We start from the raw sequence: 14,107 nt of genomic DNA on the forward strand, positions 1-14,107 counted from the left end.
GTTTGCATTGTCCTCTAGGGAGCACCACCATGCTCAGGGTGTTTCCAGCATGACGATGATGTAATGCACGCTGTGCCCGCGCTCCTTGTTTGCAGAGTCACATGTCACATCTGAGTCACAGGGACAGGGCTACAGAAAGGGGTTCATTTGCAACACTGGTTGCTCTCTCTTGACAGAATCCTGTGTTGATTTATTTTATTTATTTGATCACGCTTGCATCAAGACTCTCTGTTGCTGGCGAGTCTGAGATTGATCTGATTTGGCACAACCACCGTAGTGCTTAAAGAGCGAGGTGTGCCAAAGCAGCGCCTGATCAACCATGGTGTTTACACTCTGGGGTTCTGCCCCTCGTGCTTTGGAACGGTGGGCGAAAGGGGGAGGATTGCTCTGTCAGTATAGTGTGTACCCCGGGATAAATATAGTCACATAACTATGCCACCATAGCATGTTAGACCTCATCGCTGTGACTCAGTTAAAAATTCCTGCCTGACCTTCACTCTTGGAAGGCACCGGGTGGTCACAAGGGCTAGAGGAAGCCACAGCAGAAGCAGCTCACCGAGAGCGAGGGAAAGACAGGTCTAAAGGTTGCGTGGGGACTCGTCCCAAACACTACCCTCACTTTTCAAAACACGCCCGCCGTTCGACGCCATGGAAACTACGCCCAGCAGGACGGTGCCATCTGACACACAAGACATGGACGCCAGTGGATTTTACTAGCAATCATTTGCCTAGATTCAGGACAACCCTGGATACCATATCCCCCTTCCCCACGATGGACGGGACGGCCGTGTGCTGGAGTAAGGCCAGCGTCATCAGCTTCATCAAGGGCCTGGGTAGGTGCTGATTTGACAGAAGTGAGGGGAAGCGTGTTCTGAAAGATCGTCACACGTGCCGGGCATTCCTAGAGAGATATCCAGACGCTTTGTGTCCTGAAAAGACCTGGAGAAGAAGACCTGTTTACTGGTACCGCAGCGTTTCTCCAGCCCCTTTTGTGCAGCTTTTCCTTGCACAGCAGAACATTTTGTCTAATTGCTCTTTGAGTAGACTTTTTGGGGTCATTGTGTGTTGTGCTTTAACATGAGGTACAGGCCTAGAGTGCTGTACTGATTGTCCTATTCTTATCTTACATCAATTTAATTCAGCATGCCACGTACTAGTCACAATATCTCTCAATATGAAGTTGAAGATTGCATCAATACAAAGCAACGTTGATTTTTTCTTACTAAGTTCTAACTTAACCAGTTTTAAATGGATTTGAAACACACTTGATCCATAAATCAACAAGCACAGGAAACAAAACTCATTCTGAACACAAAGTCTGACGTTGGATATGATACTTTGACGGATGAATTGTTCTCTTGACGCAGTGCGGGCTGTGCTTTGTAGCTGCTGATGGGTTAGAGTTCTGTCCAGTCACATTTATTTATTAGACTCGTACACTTTTAACATCCTCAAATTGCAGTGGCTGAAAGGAAATGTGGATCACATTGTGAGGCAGTTATTCTCTTCTGTCCGCTCTGAATATTTATCACGTTGGATTTATGGCAGTGTGGGAGGTGGACGTGCAGTTAGCGCTTGCAGAGTTTCGGGCTTAATACAAATGTCACAGTTCTAATGAGGTGTTTGGACGCAGTCCTTCACTATATTTAGTACTTTGGTGTCTGGAAGCAGCAGAGTGTAACACTGAGGTAAATTTTAAGTTGTGTGTTAGTTTGCGGGGTTTTATGGCACGAGCCGGGCCATCTGTAATTAAACGTGGGCCACATCATAACACTGGCTCAAGGGTTGGTGACATGCACAAGAGTTTTGCTTCCCTCAAAGGGCAATGACATCTTTGGTACGAAATGAAAACACCAGCTGCTGGCTGTGGTGTTATAATTTCCATATGAGCTCTGTTCACTGTAGCAAAAGGAAAAGGGAGCAGACTCGGGGCAAGCCAGTGCCCTTTGGACCGTCCACCTCAGGAATGTTCAACATGTTGGGAACTTCATGTCCATGTTTGGAAGCTTCTCAGTAATTCTCTATTTGGTGATCCCTCTTCGTAAACAGGCCTTTCGCTTGTTCTGTCCCACTCATTTGGGCTGGAATTGAACAACTCAACCTAACCATCTCATTCTTTCTCACTCCGCAGCCTCGCCCGTGGGGAACGGATACAGTAAACCCCCCATCCCTCCAGTCTGCTGTCCGCAGGGAGAGAAGGGCCCAGCGACCATGTTGCCCATCAGCATTGACCCGGAGAGCAAGCCGGGCGAGTTTGTTCTCAAGAGCCTGTTCGCCAACTTCACCACCATGTCAGAGCGCAAGATCCGTTTCATCATGGCTGAGCCACTGGTGAGTCGCCAGAGAGCCGTCTAGTGATTGGCTGTTGGCTGTCACGTGCTTCAGATGTGGAGACAAAATCAAAAAAGTAGGCTGTTGTAGTTCAGATCAGATATTGTCTAGTCACTGCTCATCAGAGGTGGCATGAATATGGCTAGTGTACAGTTTAAACACAGCTCAATCATTTTGGAGGCTGGTAGAACTGTATTAAATTATTTAGGAAGTAGAAACCATAACAACAAGGTAAGCAAATTGCTCCTTAGCGTCTTTCCATATTTGCTGCCTTGTTTTCTCATGACCACCTTCAGGGTGTCCTGGCCCCCAGATTGTGAACCACTGTCAGAGCTTGCGAGGATTTTGTTTTAACCACCTAATAAAGTTGAGTGGTACCCAAACTGCAGAGTCACAAGATAATTATTTGGAGGGGTTTGTGCGATGATTGATTGTAGAGGACAAAAGTTAAACCTATTTTTTCAACAATTTCTTTATTGGGTTTCATTACATAAATGTATATTACTTTGGGATATATTACTTCTATATTTTCATTACTTATAATTACTTATTCTAAGAAAACTTGCTGAAAGGAAATCTTTCTTTGGTGGAACTGAGAGAGGAAGATCTGGATTGTGACAAAGGCTCCAATGCGCTTTGTAACGGACCCCAAGCCAATAATGTTGAGAGCCAATGCTTTTAATTCTAATTTAAAAAGCTTATAATTCTGCCTGTTTTTTATCTGATTTATGATCAATAAAACATATGATGATATGTATATTTTTGAAACAAAGCTGCTAAAGCCCCTCGTAACAGTTGAAACTTCAAAGTAATATACAGTATGTCTGTAAGGTCTCACACAAATAAAAGATATCTTAACTAAGTTGCCAGACAGACAGAATGGGGAATATTTAGCCAGCTTCATCGATCGTGCTTCGACATTTGTCAACATAGGAGTACCACGTTGTTTTGTAAGTGATTGTACATTGTTTGTTCTAATTTGCAGCATGATTTATTGTGTAATTCTTAATGAATTGCTATCTTCCTCACTTTATTGTTTAGTGTATTATTTAGTACACAATATTCATCTTCTAAGGATAAATGACCAACAAAAAGCAGCACATCCTCAAGGGGCCACAGAGACAGAATAATAAAAAAAAATCACATTCATAACCGCATCGTTCTATGTTTCAACAACTGTCAAATGCTTGATATTTCTTTTAGTAAAGTATATATGGAAATGTCTGTGTACTATAATGTGTGTTTACATTTTTTCTATATTACGACTAAAGAAACCGACTAATAAAGCTTTCTTAAAAGCCATATGAAGGTGAAAGCTTCCAATGTAATCTTTGAGAGACTTTTTGTCCAGTTGAAGCCGGTCAGTGGAGCCAACAACAGCTGTCATAAATAATTCTGTGTTCAGACATTCAGGCAGACAGCAAAGCGCTTCTGCACAGCTCACCACCTGCTCCCAGAACCACATTAGTATCATACAAGTGCAGCTGAAAGTCAACTGACCAACTAATCCACATTACCAAGAAAAGAGCAGCACCTGAAGCTTTATGTCCCCGAAGCATCGTTTACACACAAATAGTTGCCCTTTTTATGTTGTGTAAGTTGATTTACTGGCCCGTCAGTCTACTTGTTGGTGCTATGGCAGTCTCCTGTTTTAGGGAGTGTGATTTATAGGAAGCTGTTAGTCACCAGTCCCGGTCTGCAGGAAAGTGCTAATTACCACAAGGAGAGTGTGCACCATGTCGTTTCAGTGTAACTCCCTTGAGAGAAGTGCAAGGAGGTTATGTCTCTCCTTGTTTTTCCTTTTCTGTGGAGATTGGGCTGAGTAATTGGTTCTATCCCTGCCATGTAGTTATTGGCATACAGTTATCCCTCCTGCTCATTGTCTTCAGTCAAGGGAATTTGCTTCACTCAATCCATCATGTTCGACAAGCTGTCGTCAGTATTAATTAATCAATTCCAGACGACATTTAATTTGCAGAGAAACAATGTGAAAATGCTAATTCCTTGAGATAATTGAATTCAAACAGTGTTGCTGTATCAAACCGTCACAAAGGGCTGTTAAGTCCTTTAAAGGTTGACTGTGCGAGAGTCTTTTCTCCCATTCGAGCCCTGATTGCTCCTCAGATGTACGCATTTGTCCAAAAAGTAAGAGAGTGTGCCATTACCATCAGTCCACACAACGCTGATGTCAGACACACCTGACAGTTAGCTGCTTTGGGTTAATCATCAATTAAGTGATGTGCTGGGATTTGCTGTTTGGCCAACAAAGCAGCAGAGGGACCAATCTGCTGCTTTGAGTTGAGTAGCAAAAAGGTAAAGGGAAGCAGATTATTTTATTTGTGCAAGGATAGATCAGCTGGCAATGCAAACACACTCCAATTGCTGTGTGTGATTTAGATTGTGTGCCCTAAAGCTGTTAAATATCTTTAAAAACTAAAAGTAAACCTTTATAATTGCATCGTCTTCATTCTGACTTCTCCCCAGAAGATTACAAAGTAATTGTTCAGGCACTGAATTTTGTTTCTATACTAATTAAAGCAGATAGAAGGTTGTGGTCATTTTCAATGTTATGATGAACTTGATCATCAATGGGCCATATATCAGTGAATGTATATTGAGGATTTACTTCAAATAATTTACTTACATCTTAATTGAATTCCATAAATGGAATATGTAAAGGGCTGCTTCATTGAACCAATTATAAATATCATCAGAACACTACTTGATGTAGGGTGTGCTACTAACGATATACAAAAGTCAGGAAAAGACATCGTAAGACCCGAATCCTTCACGAAGGCCTTCATCTCCGATGATGGAAGACTGTACTAATGGGAGCTGTCATGCCCGTCCCATCTCTAATATCTGACCCTGCCTGCTCATGCCCGGCATCAGACTGATTGATGGCTCTCTCATTAATGGGGCTGTAATCTGTCCTTGTTTAAAAATACTCCACGCTGTCTTCGTACCTGGTGGATAGGGTTAGGAGTCTCAGACTGAAATTTGACTTTGTACAAATAAGAAAACCTACAAAAGTTGTATAATGACTCCTTTTTTTCTGTGTGTTTTTTTATTAGGAAAAGCCATTAACAAAGTCACTGCAGAGGGGAGAAGATCCTCAGTTTGACCAAGTAAGTGGTGTGAAAAAGCAAAAAGAATCTTACTTAATTAGTTTCCCAATTAAACAGTTACACAATGTGGTTATAATTTTATCTACACACGTTTTACAGTATAGCCTGTATAATATAAGTGATTATATGAAAGAACCAACATTGAACTGCTTGGCCTCTCCCTATGAGCAAGTCAATTTTAACATACTATGATGCACTGTACCACGAAGGGGCCAACGGCTGAAAGCTCCGCTCACATCCCAAAAGGCCTTTCATATTCGGTCAAAGGCAGGAGTGTTTACCTTGAGAGCTGGCACTGGCTCTGTGCTAGGTGTGACCAGCAGGTCCGCGGCTCTGGAGAGAAGGCCCTTTCACAACCACAGAGGTGTGTTTGTGCTGCTGCGTGAGGCCATTCAGCAGCCACACAGAGCCAGGTCTCTTCTCCGGCCTCGTGCTGAATGAAGGGCCGCTGTGTTCCCGAGCCCCGACCAGACTCTCCTCCCTTCCTGTGTGCCCGGCCCATCCCGCCCGTTCCTTCCTCTTCCCTCTCCCTCTCCCTAAACTGAGGGAGGCTGCCCCATGGGCACCTTGTCTCTCTGCAAAGTCCAAGTGAGGACCAGCTCACCCTCCGTTCTCAACTATGAAATGAAAACCATAAACTAAGTATCTTGTGCTGTTTGAATTTGTGTTGCTTGCAGTACAAATAAACAAAGTAAGCATTTATCGCTATCTCTCACTCTGGTATGTGGACTCTCACCATACCGATGTTTGTGTCTTCTCCTTCTAGCTGATAAGCACCATGAGCTCTTTGGCTGAATACTGTCTCCCCTCCATCCTGCGCACGTTGTTCGACTGGTACAAGAGACAAAACGGACTGGAGGAGGAGTTGCACGAGTACCGGCCAAGAGCCAACCCCAAGTCCAAAAAGTGAGAGTTGTTGCATTGATCATCGCATCATGCTACAGGGATTCGCTTGATCATATGCAATGTACAATGGTAGCAAACCTTTGCTCTTGTTTTTTTTTTTCACTAACAGTGACGAGCAGCAGAGAGATTATCTACTTGAAAGGAGGGATTTGGCCGTTGATTTCATCTTCTCTCTTGTTCTCATAGAAGTTTTGAAACAGGTGACTTAAATTAAACGTGCCCAAAAGCTGCCTGGTTTATTTGTATTTTTATGATATGAAACTCAATTAAGTAGGGGGCTTGTGATTTACTACTCCGGAATAGGCATAGAATTATGTCTCTTTTGGATATTCATTCTCATGCAATTGTGTCTCCTGCTTGTTAACTAGATGTCGCTCCACCCAGTCCTTGACAGCTTGGTCAATGAGGTCATTCATTTGGCCTTTAAGCACTTTAGATACAAAGAGGGGTAAGCTTCTGTCTTTTTCCAGCACCACCCATTCTTTCTTGTAGCTTTTAGTTCCTCCAAGGTTTGTATTTTTCTGTCTCATGTTGTGTTTCCCACAGGTATCACGGTCCTAACACTGGCAACATGCACACTGTAGCAGACCTATATGCAGAAATCATAGGCGTATTAGCCCAGTCCAAGTAAGTAGCAGAGACAGAACTATGGTTAAATAATTAAGTATTATTGTTTTGTTCATATATCTCAGTGGTGTCACAATGGTGTTACCATTCGGAATTCCTGTCTGCCAAACACCACATGTTCAAAAGACTGGAACAGGCCCAAGGGACGACACACTCTTGGACAGGTTCCCGTCCCAACCAAACTAGGACTGGAAATGTTATGTCTGTTTATTTGAAGTTTTCAGATCATTGCTGCAAGGAACAAACCCTTAAAATAGAGATATGGTGGATGAGCCCACTTCATTCCTCCTTTAGAAAAGTGCGCTCTGCTTAATTTCTCACAGACGACACTTTACTGAGGGGCTTTTAGAGAGATCTTTACTTTTCTCAGAGGTCAAGGAAGAAGGAAGTCAATCATATTACTGTGAAACAAAGGTATTCCGGTATTTGGTGTTTTCTCAATATTAAATAAAAATACATTCATCCTCTCTTTATTAAGATGGAAAGCAGCTGAACTTTGGGATGAGTACACTACCAGGCACCAGGGAAGAGATTAAGAGATGCTCTACGTGAGCTCTCATGATGAATTATCTTCTAAATTTAGAACAGCTGAAGAATCCCGTCTCTGGTTCAATTTGGGCAAAGGATCCGCTGCTAGGCCAGGAGTTTATCTCAGTGCACAGACTCAGAGTCTGCATAGCGAGGGTAAGACTTGGGGGTGATGTTTTTGGGATGTGTGCTTCCTTAATATTGTGTATATTCTCTCCCCGTCACGACTCTGAGGTGGAGGAACTTTTTTGTAGAAGTGCTGATTTGGGATTTGTCTGACTTAGCTATACAAGAATGTCTTTCTTTCTTTCAGGTTTCCTGCTGTGAAGAAGAAGTTTATGACTGAGTTAAAAGAGCTGCGGCAGAAAGAGCAGAGTCCTCATGTGGCGCAGAGTACGATTAGCCTCATCATGGGGGTCAAGTTTTTTCGAATAAAGATGTATCCTGTCGAGGATTTTGAAGCCTCTTTTCAGTTCATGCAGGTACAGCAGACTTCCATAATCTATAAGGTTTATCATAAACCTTGCTACAATATAAAATGACTATGAGTTTATACAGCATAACACTATATTTTCTCCAATTTCTGTAACCATACAAGTTATAAATTATAGTTATAAATAAAGTTATAAATAATTGGCCACGCTGTTTTTTGAAGGAGTGTGCCCAATATTTCCTGGAAGTCAAGGACAAGGACATTAAGCATGCCTTGGCTGGTCTCTTTGTTGAAATTTTGGTTCCTGTTGCAGCGGTAAGTTATGGTTCTTTTCCCTTTAGTATACTTTGCATGCATCACAAAATATTGGTTTGAAATGAGCAAATGGCACTCTGGATGGGCTTGTATCTCATACCGTGACCTTGTGTAATGTCGTCCTAGGCCGTGAAAAATGAGGTGAACGTACCCTGTCTGAGGAACTTTGTGGACAGTTTGTACGACACAACCCTGGACTTGTCCTCCAGAAAGAAGCACTCGCTGGTGAGTTAATTGGCAAAAAAAATAAAACTGATAATTGATTGTTGGCCTCATTAGACCTCTGTTTAGCTTTCACTTTTGACACCCTCTGCTGCATGCTTAGATTGCCTGGATGCCTGTAGTCTCTGTGAATCCTCAAGCCTTCCAAGGTCACTCTTGTGTAACATTCTCCATCAACGTCATCGCCCACACTAGAAATAATTTATGAGAGAAGACAGGCCGCCAGACACCAGCATTGAAATGATCAGGAATGCAGTGTAGTACATGTAAACATATGTTTTCAATGAAGCATTTCAACACAGCAGTTCAACAACATTAACTCTTTTTTATGTTAAAAAATAACATAAGAGAAAAGATAATTGTCTCTTCAAAATAAAGCTGGTCTTACATAACTGTAATGCAGATATGGTTAAAATCAAAGAGATCTAAACGCTGAATGTTCTCCACACAGGCGTTTTACCCGCTGGTGACGTGCCTGCTGTGTGTCAGCCAGAAACAGTTCTTCCTCAACAGGTGGCATATCTTCCTCAACAACTGCCTCTCAAATCTGAAGGTAACACAGCCTGGAAACCAGAAGCCTTCAATTCACACTAACGTTGTTTTTGTTAGTCAAAAAGGACATTTCAAATACTACATAAAAGTTGCTTGTATTATTTTATATCAATTTTGCAGTTATCAGAATTGTGCTAATATACATTGTTGCTTGCTGTTTTATTGTATTCATGTCTGGTAGTGTTGCTCAATGCTTCCGGTAAAAATTATTATATACGGGCAAAGCATTAAATACGGGTTATAAGCCGAGGGTAATTAGAAAAACAACTCTATCTACCAATTTGTATTAAAAAAATAAAATAAAATCAGGTACCTTGTTTGAAAGCTGTTCTGTCATAGACTTTGTTTCATAACTGTGATTGCATTACAGAGCAGAGACCCTAAGATGGCTCGTGTTGCATTGGAGTCCCTGTATCGACTACTGTGGGTGTACATGGTCAGAATCAAGTGTGAGAGCAACACCGCAACACAGGGGTAAATATGTAGAAACTCCTTGGCCTCGGCCAGAATTGGTTACTGCTTTTAAAATGTGTCCTTCTGATGATAATTTCCAGTCAACATTGGTTTGACAAAAAAGTACATACAAGTAGCCTTTTTACTGCAAACCCTCCGTCTGTAACTGAATTTATTGGTGTTTGCAGAAAAAGGAATGCTTTTAAATTATTTTTTATGAACTGATTGTCAGTGCCGTTTTTTACCAGCTTTACATACGTTATTATGATCCTGAAGGAGGCAAGCCAGACATTTTACACATGTAAATAAAAAACTTATCCTGAAAATAAACATCCTCTCAAGCATGAACTAATTGAATACAGTGTTAAAAAAAAGAAGCTAGTTTAAGTATCCCCATAACATTTATTCTCTATGTCCACAGTCGCCTCAACACCATCATAACAACACTTTTCCCCAAAGGCTCCCGCAGTGTGGTGCCAAGAGACATGCCTCTCAATATCTTTGTCAAAATCATACAGTTCATTGCACAGGTAAAAGCAATAATAGGCTATACTATAGAAAAGTCACACTGTCACAACCTGTTTTTTTCTTGTATGTTAAATATAAGGTATATCATTGGAACCTCATGACATCATATTTAACACATTGTCTCTTTGTATTTGACTACAGGAAAGGCTTGACTTTGCCATGCGAGAGATTGTCTTTGACCTTCTTTGTGTTGGGAAACCCGCAAAAGCCTTTAGTCTTAATCCAGAGGTATGCATTCAATATTCACTTAGGAAGTTTAATGTGTTTATAAAGAAATGCAGCAATTAGAGCATCATCAAAATAGCATTCTCTCATAATACTGCCTATCTGCTTTTTTCTGATCCTGAGCTTCCTACATTGATAGTTATAAAAAGAAAAGAGTCTGACACACAGCAGGCACAAGAGAGTATATATATATATATCAATCTTTCTATAGGTATATATATATAAAGCATTCTCAATTCTGAGAAAAGAAAGAATTACGTACAATTTGCATATATTAATCTACTGTTTACTTTTTGAAACTGCAGCAATTGCTGCAGTGGTGTTTCATTGTCAGTAGCAGACAAATAATGCAATATTGCAAATATACCATATTTAAAACCACCTGAACTTTTTTGTGCAGAGAATGAATATTGGTCTGAGAGCATTCATGGTCATAGCTGATAAGCTGCAGCAGAAGGATGGCGAGCCCCCCATGCCTACCACTGGTTGCACTTTACCCTCTGGGAATACGCTGCGAGTCAAGAAGACATACCTGAGCAAAACACTGACGGATGAGGAGGCCAAAGTCATTGGTGAGTGAGACAAATCATGCTCCGGAATGCTGAAAATGCCGTGGTGCTGCAGACCCGGGGGGACAACTTAAGAACCAAATATGGGACTTAAATGGCCATTTGCAGATGAGTAACAGAGATATTAACAGATTTCCTTTCTTCTCCAGGGATGTCACAGTATTATTTTCATGTGCGGAAGGCAATTGATAATATCCTCAAACACCTGGACAAAGAGGTGGGACGCTGCATGATGATGACTAATGCTCAGATGTTGAACAAGGAGCCTGAGGACATGATCACGTAAGTGCACAGGCCTTTTTGTCATCCTAGAGGCACAAAACAGTTTACAGTTCAACCTGTAAATCTGCCCTTGACAGAGGTGAAAGAAAGCCCAAGATTGACTTGTTCAGGACGTGTGTCGCTGCCATTCCTCGCATCCTGCCCGACGGGATGTCCAAGCCAGAGCTCATAGACCTGCTCTCCCGGTGAGTCACAGACTGTATCGTGGGGAAAGCCCCTTTATGGGGAAGACAAAGCAGTGAACACTCACACTGTCTGACAAGAGGGTTAACCGGATGAGATCAAATCAAGGGCTATTCATGTTTGGGTTTTGGACGCATTCTGGCATAGTAAGAGCCTGCTACACAAGTGTATGCCTGAGTACATAAATAGTTTCTAAATTTTAATAATAATAATTCTGATAACCACTTTTCCGTTTTATTTATGATACTAATTTTATACTAATAGTGCTGACAGTTTATCTCATTATTCAAAGCAGGCATGTTTTAGATGGCTAAAAGTGCCTCAGGTGAAACAGATAAAGCTTTAGCTCTGTTAAAATCCTGCTCCCTGGGTAATCTTCAGGCTTAGTTTATCTGAACTGAAACCTTGTCAGATAAGGGACTTTATTTCGTTCCTCCAAAGAAAGCTGTTGTATTCTATAATTTCCATGTCTTCTTTGTCAGATTGACAATCCACATGGATGACGAGCTGCGGCTCATTGCCCAGAATTCTTTGCAAAGTCTGCTGGTGGATTTCTCTGACTGGCGTGATGACGTTCTGTTTGGATTCACTAACTTCCTGTTGCGTGAGGTCCAAGACACTCACCAGGGACTGTTAGATACATCCCTAAAATTACTGCTGCAACTGCTTACACAGTGGAAACTAACCCTGGCCGCCCCAGGGAAGACCTATGAAACTGCTAAAGTGCACACAGCGGAGGTAAGTAATGACATACTGTCACAAGTGGTACAGGATCATCTGAATTTCACTCATTCACGTTTATACTTCTACAACACAACATCAAATGCCCGGTGTAGAAATAAAAATGATTATGTGCTCAGATTTTGATCTTGCAACTGTTAAAAAATCATCCTTGGTTTTCTTTCCATGTCTATTTCAAAGCTGCTGCAGTCCAGCTCAAGTGTTAAGATGCCTTCAGAGCGAGGTCCTCACTCCACTGTGCTGCATGCAGTGGAGGGACTGGCATTTGTGCTGCTCTGCTCCTGTCAGCTGAGCACACGCAGGCTTGCCATCGCCATACTGAAAGAGATACGAAGTCTATTTATGACCATCGGACAGTCTGAGGTAAACAGCACCAAGTTAAAGTTACAGAATACATTCAAGTTGTATTACTACAAGATTAAGATACAGACTGTGTATTTATGGGGGTTTTCTGTCGACCGTAGGAGGACGATAAACCACTGATAGAGATCATGGATCAGCTCAGTCCTGTAATCCTGGAGAGTTTTGTTAATGTTGCAGTCTCTGACACGGTAAGGTTTTGTAGCTCCAAACTAAACCTGGTGTTTCAATTAGGTTTTATGTACACTGCATTGAGAAGCTCATTATTTGTATCTAGTCCAGAAGGTCTGGTGTCATTTTAATATCTGCCCATGTGGGATCTGGTTTATAAAACAGCAAATGCTTGGTTTAGTAATCTACTGTGTCAAAGAGGGACAAACAGCTGGAACTGAACAGCTGTTGACCTTTGACTCTCAGTTACGTAATAACCACACTGTCAACATGCTGCTAATATTTATTTACAAAGTGATCATACAGTAAATGTCAGCATACATTTTGAAATTGTTCTTTAAATGTACTGTTTGGTTATTCCTTAAATAACTGCCATACTTACATGTTAATAATTATTCTTAATTACCAGCATTAAGTGAGAGACGGAAGAAAATGTTGCTATGGGGATTAGTCGTTCAAGTCATGACCTTTGACCCCACTGTGCCACTGCTCGTATGCAGGTCGCCCTGCCAGCAAACAACCACGTGGACCTTCAGTGGCTGGTGGAGTGGAACGCACTACTCGTAAACAGCCATTACGACATCCGCAGCCCCTCACACGTGTGGATCTTCGCCCAGTCCGTGAAGGACCCCTGGGTGCTCTGTGTGTACAGCCTCCTCCGACAGGACAACCTACCCAAGCACTGCTCCACAGCCCTCAGCTACGCCTGGCCCTACGCCTTCACTCGCATGCAGATGCTCATGCCTCTGGTAGACCCAAAGTAAGACCAGCCACTCTGTGCATATGATAAACTCCGCCTTAAGATCCCTTGTTCTACACAGCTCGGATAAAAAAACACATGTATATATTTTTTTGTATCGTTCACCAGTAACCCAGTGTATGCGAAGAAGACCAACGCGTCTGGGAGCGGGGACAATTACGTCACCCTGTGGAGGAACTACCTGATCCTTTGCTTCGGGGTTGCCAAGCCCAGTATCATGAGCCCCGGCCATCTGAGAGCGTCGACACCTGAGATCGCAGCAGCCGCGCTCGACGGCGGCGTCAGCTACGATAACAAGGTAGCCGCCTAATAAGTCTCCGAGTGCATTGTCTCTCGAGAACGAGGTGTTCATACGGAGCTGGTTGAAATTCAACCTCTTAAGCATCAAATTACAAAGCAGCTATCGCATTTGAATGGAACAGGACACATGTGTGTTCTTAACTTTAGAGAAACTCCTCAATGCAGCCTTGTGTAGTAGGTGGTGTTCAAGTAGTGTGTGATGTTAGTGTGTGTGACTGAACCATCGATGGTTGATGTTTCAGGTTATCGGGAGCCCGTCTGTAGCTTGGCTCCTGAAGCAGTTGGTTCCATTGATGAGAGCCGAGAGCATCGAGTTGACAGAGTCACTTGTTCTGGGCTTTGGTCGAACAAATTCCCTTGTATTCAGGTACATCTGAAAACATAATTATTATTTTTATTCATGGGTACGTTGGTTTTAAAGATGGATAGCAGCACAGGACCAGTCAAATTAAAGTTGGAATTAAATCCTTTATTTTCTCTGTTGTAAAAGTGC

At 42.1% G+C, this 14,107-nt stretch overlaps 1 protein-coding gene across 8 annotated transcripts in view; it reads left to right on the forward strand.

Moving 5' to 3' along the window:
- The window catches only part of LOC119216416 (protein furry homolog), a 40,715-nt gene that overhangs the window by 6,127 nt on the left and 20,481 nt on the right, over positions 1-14,107 (forward strand). For 7 of the 8 annotated variants that reach the window (XM_062561238.1, XM_062561234.1, XM_062561235.1 and 4 more), the window contains exons 2-23: positions 2,132-2,331; positions 5,406-5,459; positions 6,226-6,365; positions 6,475-6,565; positions 6,734-6,813; positions 6,912-6,992; positions 7,834-8,002; positions 8,176-8,268; positions 8,395-8,493; positions 8,942-9,043; positions 9,413-9,516; positions 9,917-10,025; positions 10,165-10,251; positions 10,649-10,820; positions 10,967-11,099; positions 11,177-11,284; positions 11,765-12,020; positions 12,204-12,386; positions 12,488-12,574; positions 13,055-13,314; positions 13,423-13,612; positions 13,857-13,981. In XM_062561238.1, the coding sequence (XP_062417222.1) occupies positions 2,132-2,331; positions 5,406-5,459; positions 6,226-6,365; positions 6,475-6,565; positions 6,734-6,813; positions 6,912-6,992; positions 7,834-8,002; positions 8,176-8,268; positions 8,395-8,493; positions 8,942-9,043; positions 9,413-9,516; positions 9,917-10,025; positions 10,165-10,251; positions 10,649-10,820; positions 10,967-11,099; positions 11,177-11,284; positions 11,765-12,020; positions 12,204-12,386; positions 12,488-12,574; positions 13,055-13,314; positions 13,423-13,612; positions 13,857-13,981 (2,923 nt within the window). Of the gene's footprint in view, positions 1-168; positions 834-2,131; positions 2,332-5,405; positions 5,460-6,225; positions 6,366-6,474; positions 6,566-6,733; positions 6,814-6,911; positions 6,993-7,833; positions 8,003-8,175; positions 8,269-8,394; positions 8,494-8,941; positions 9,044-9,412; positions 9,517-9,916; positions 10,026-10,164; positions 10,252-10,648; positions 10,821-10,966; positions 11,100-11,176; positions 11,285-11,764; positions 12,021-12,203; positions 12,387-12,487; positions 12,575-13,054; positions 13,315-13,422; positions 13,613-13,856; positions 13,982-14,107 lie in introns of those variants that run through there. The other variant, XM_062561240.1, reaches the window with a different exon arrangement.

Source organism: Pungitius pungitius, chromosome 3, assembly GCF_949316345.1.
Source record: "Pungitius pungitius chromosome 3, fPunPun2.1, whole genome shotgun sequence".
Lineage (NCBI taxonomy): Eukaryota > Metazoa > Chordata > Actinopteri > Perciformes > Gasterosteidae > Pungitius > Pungitius pungitius.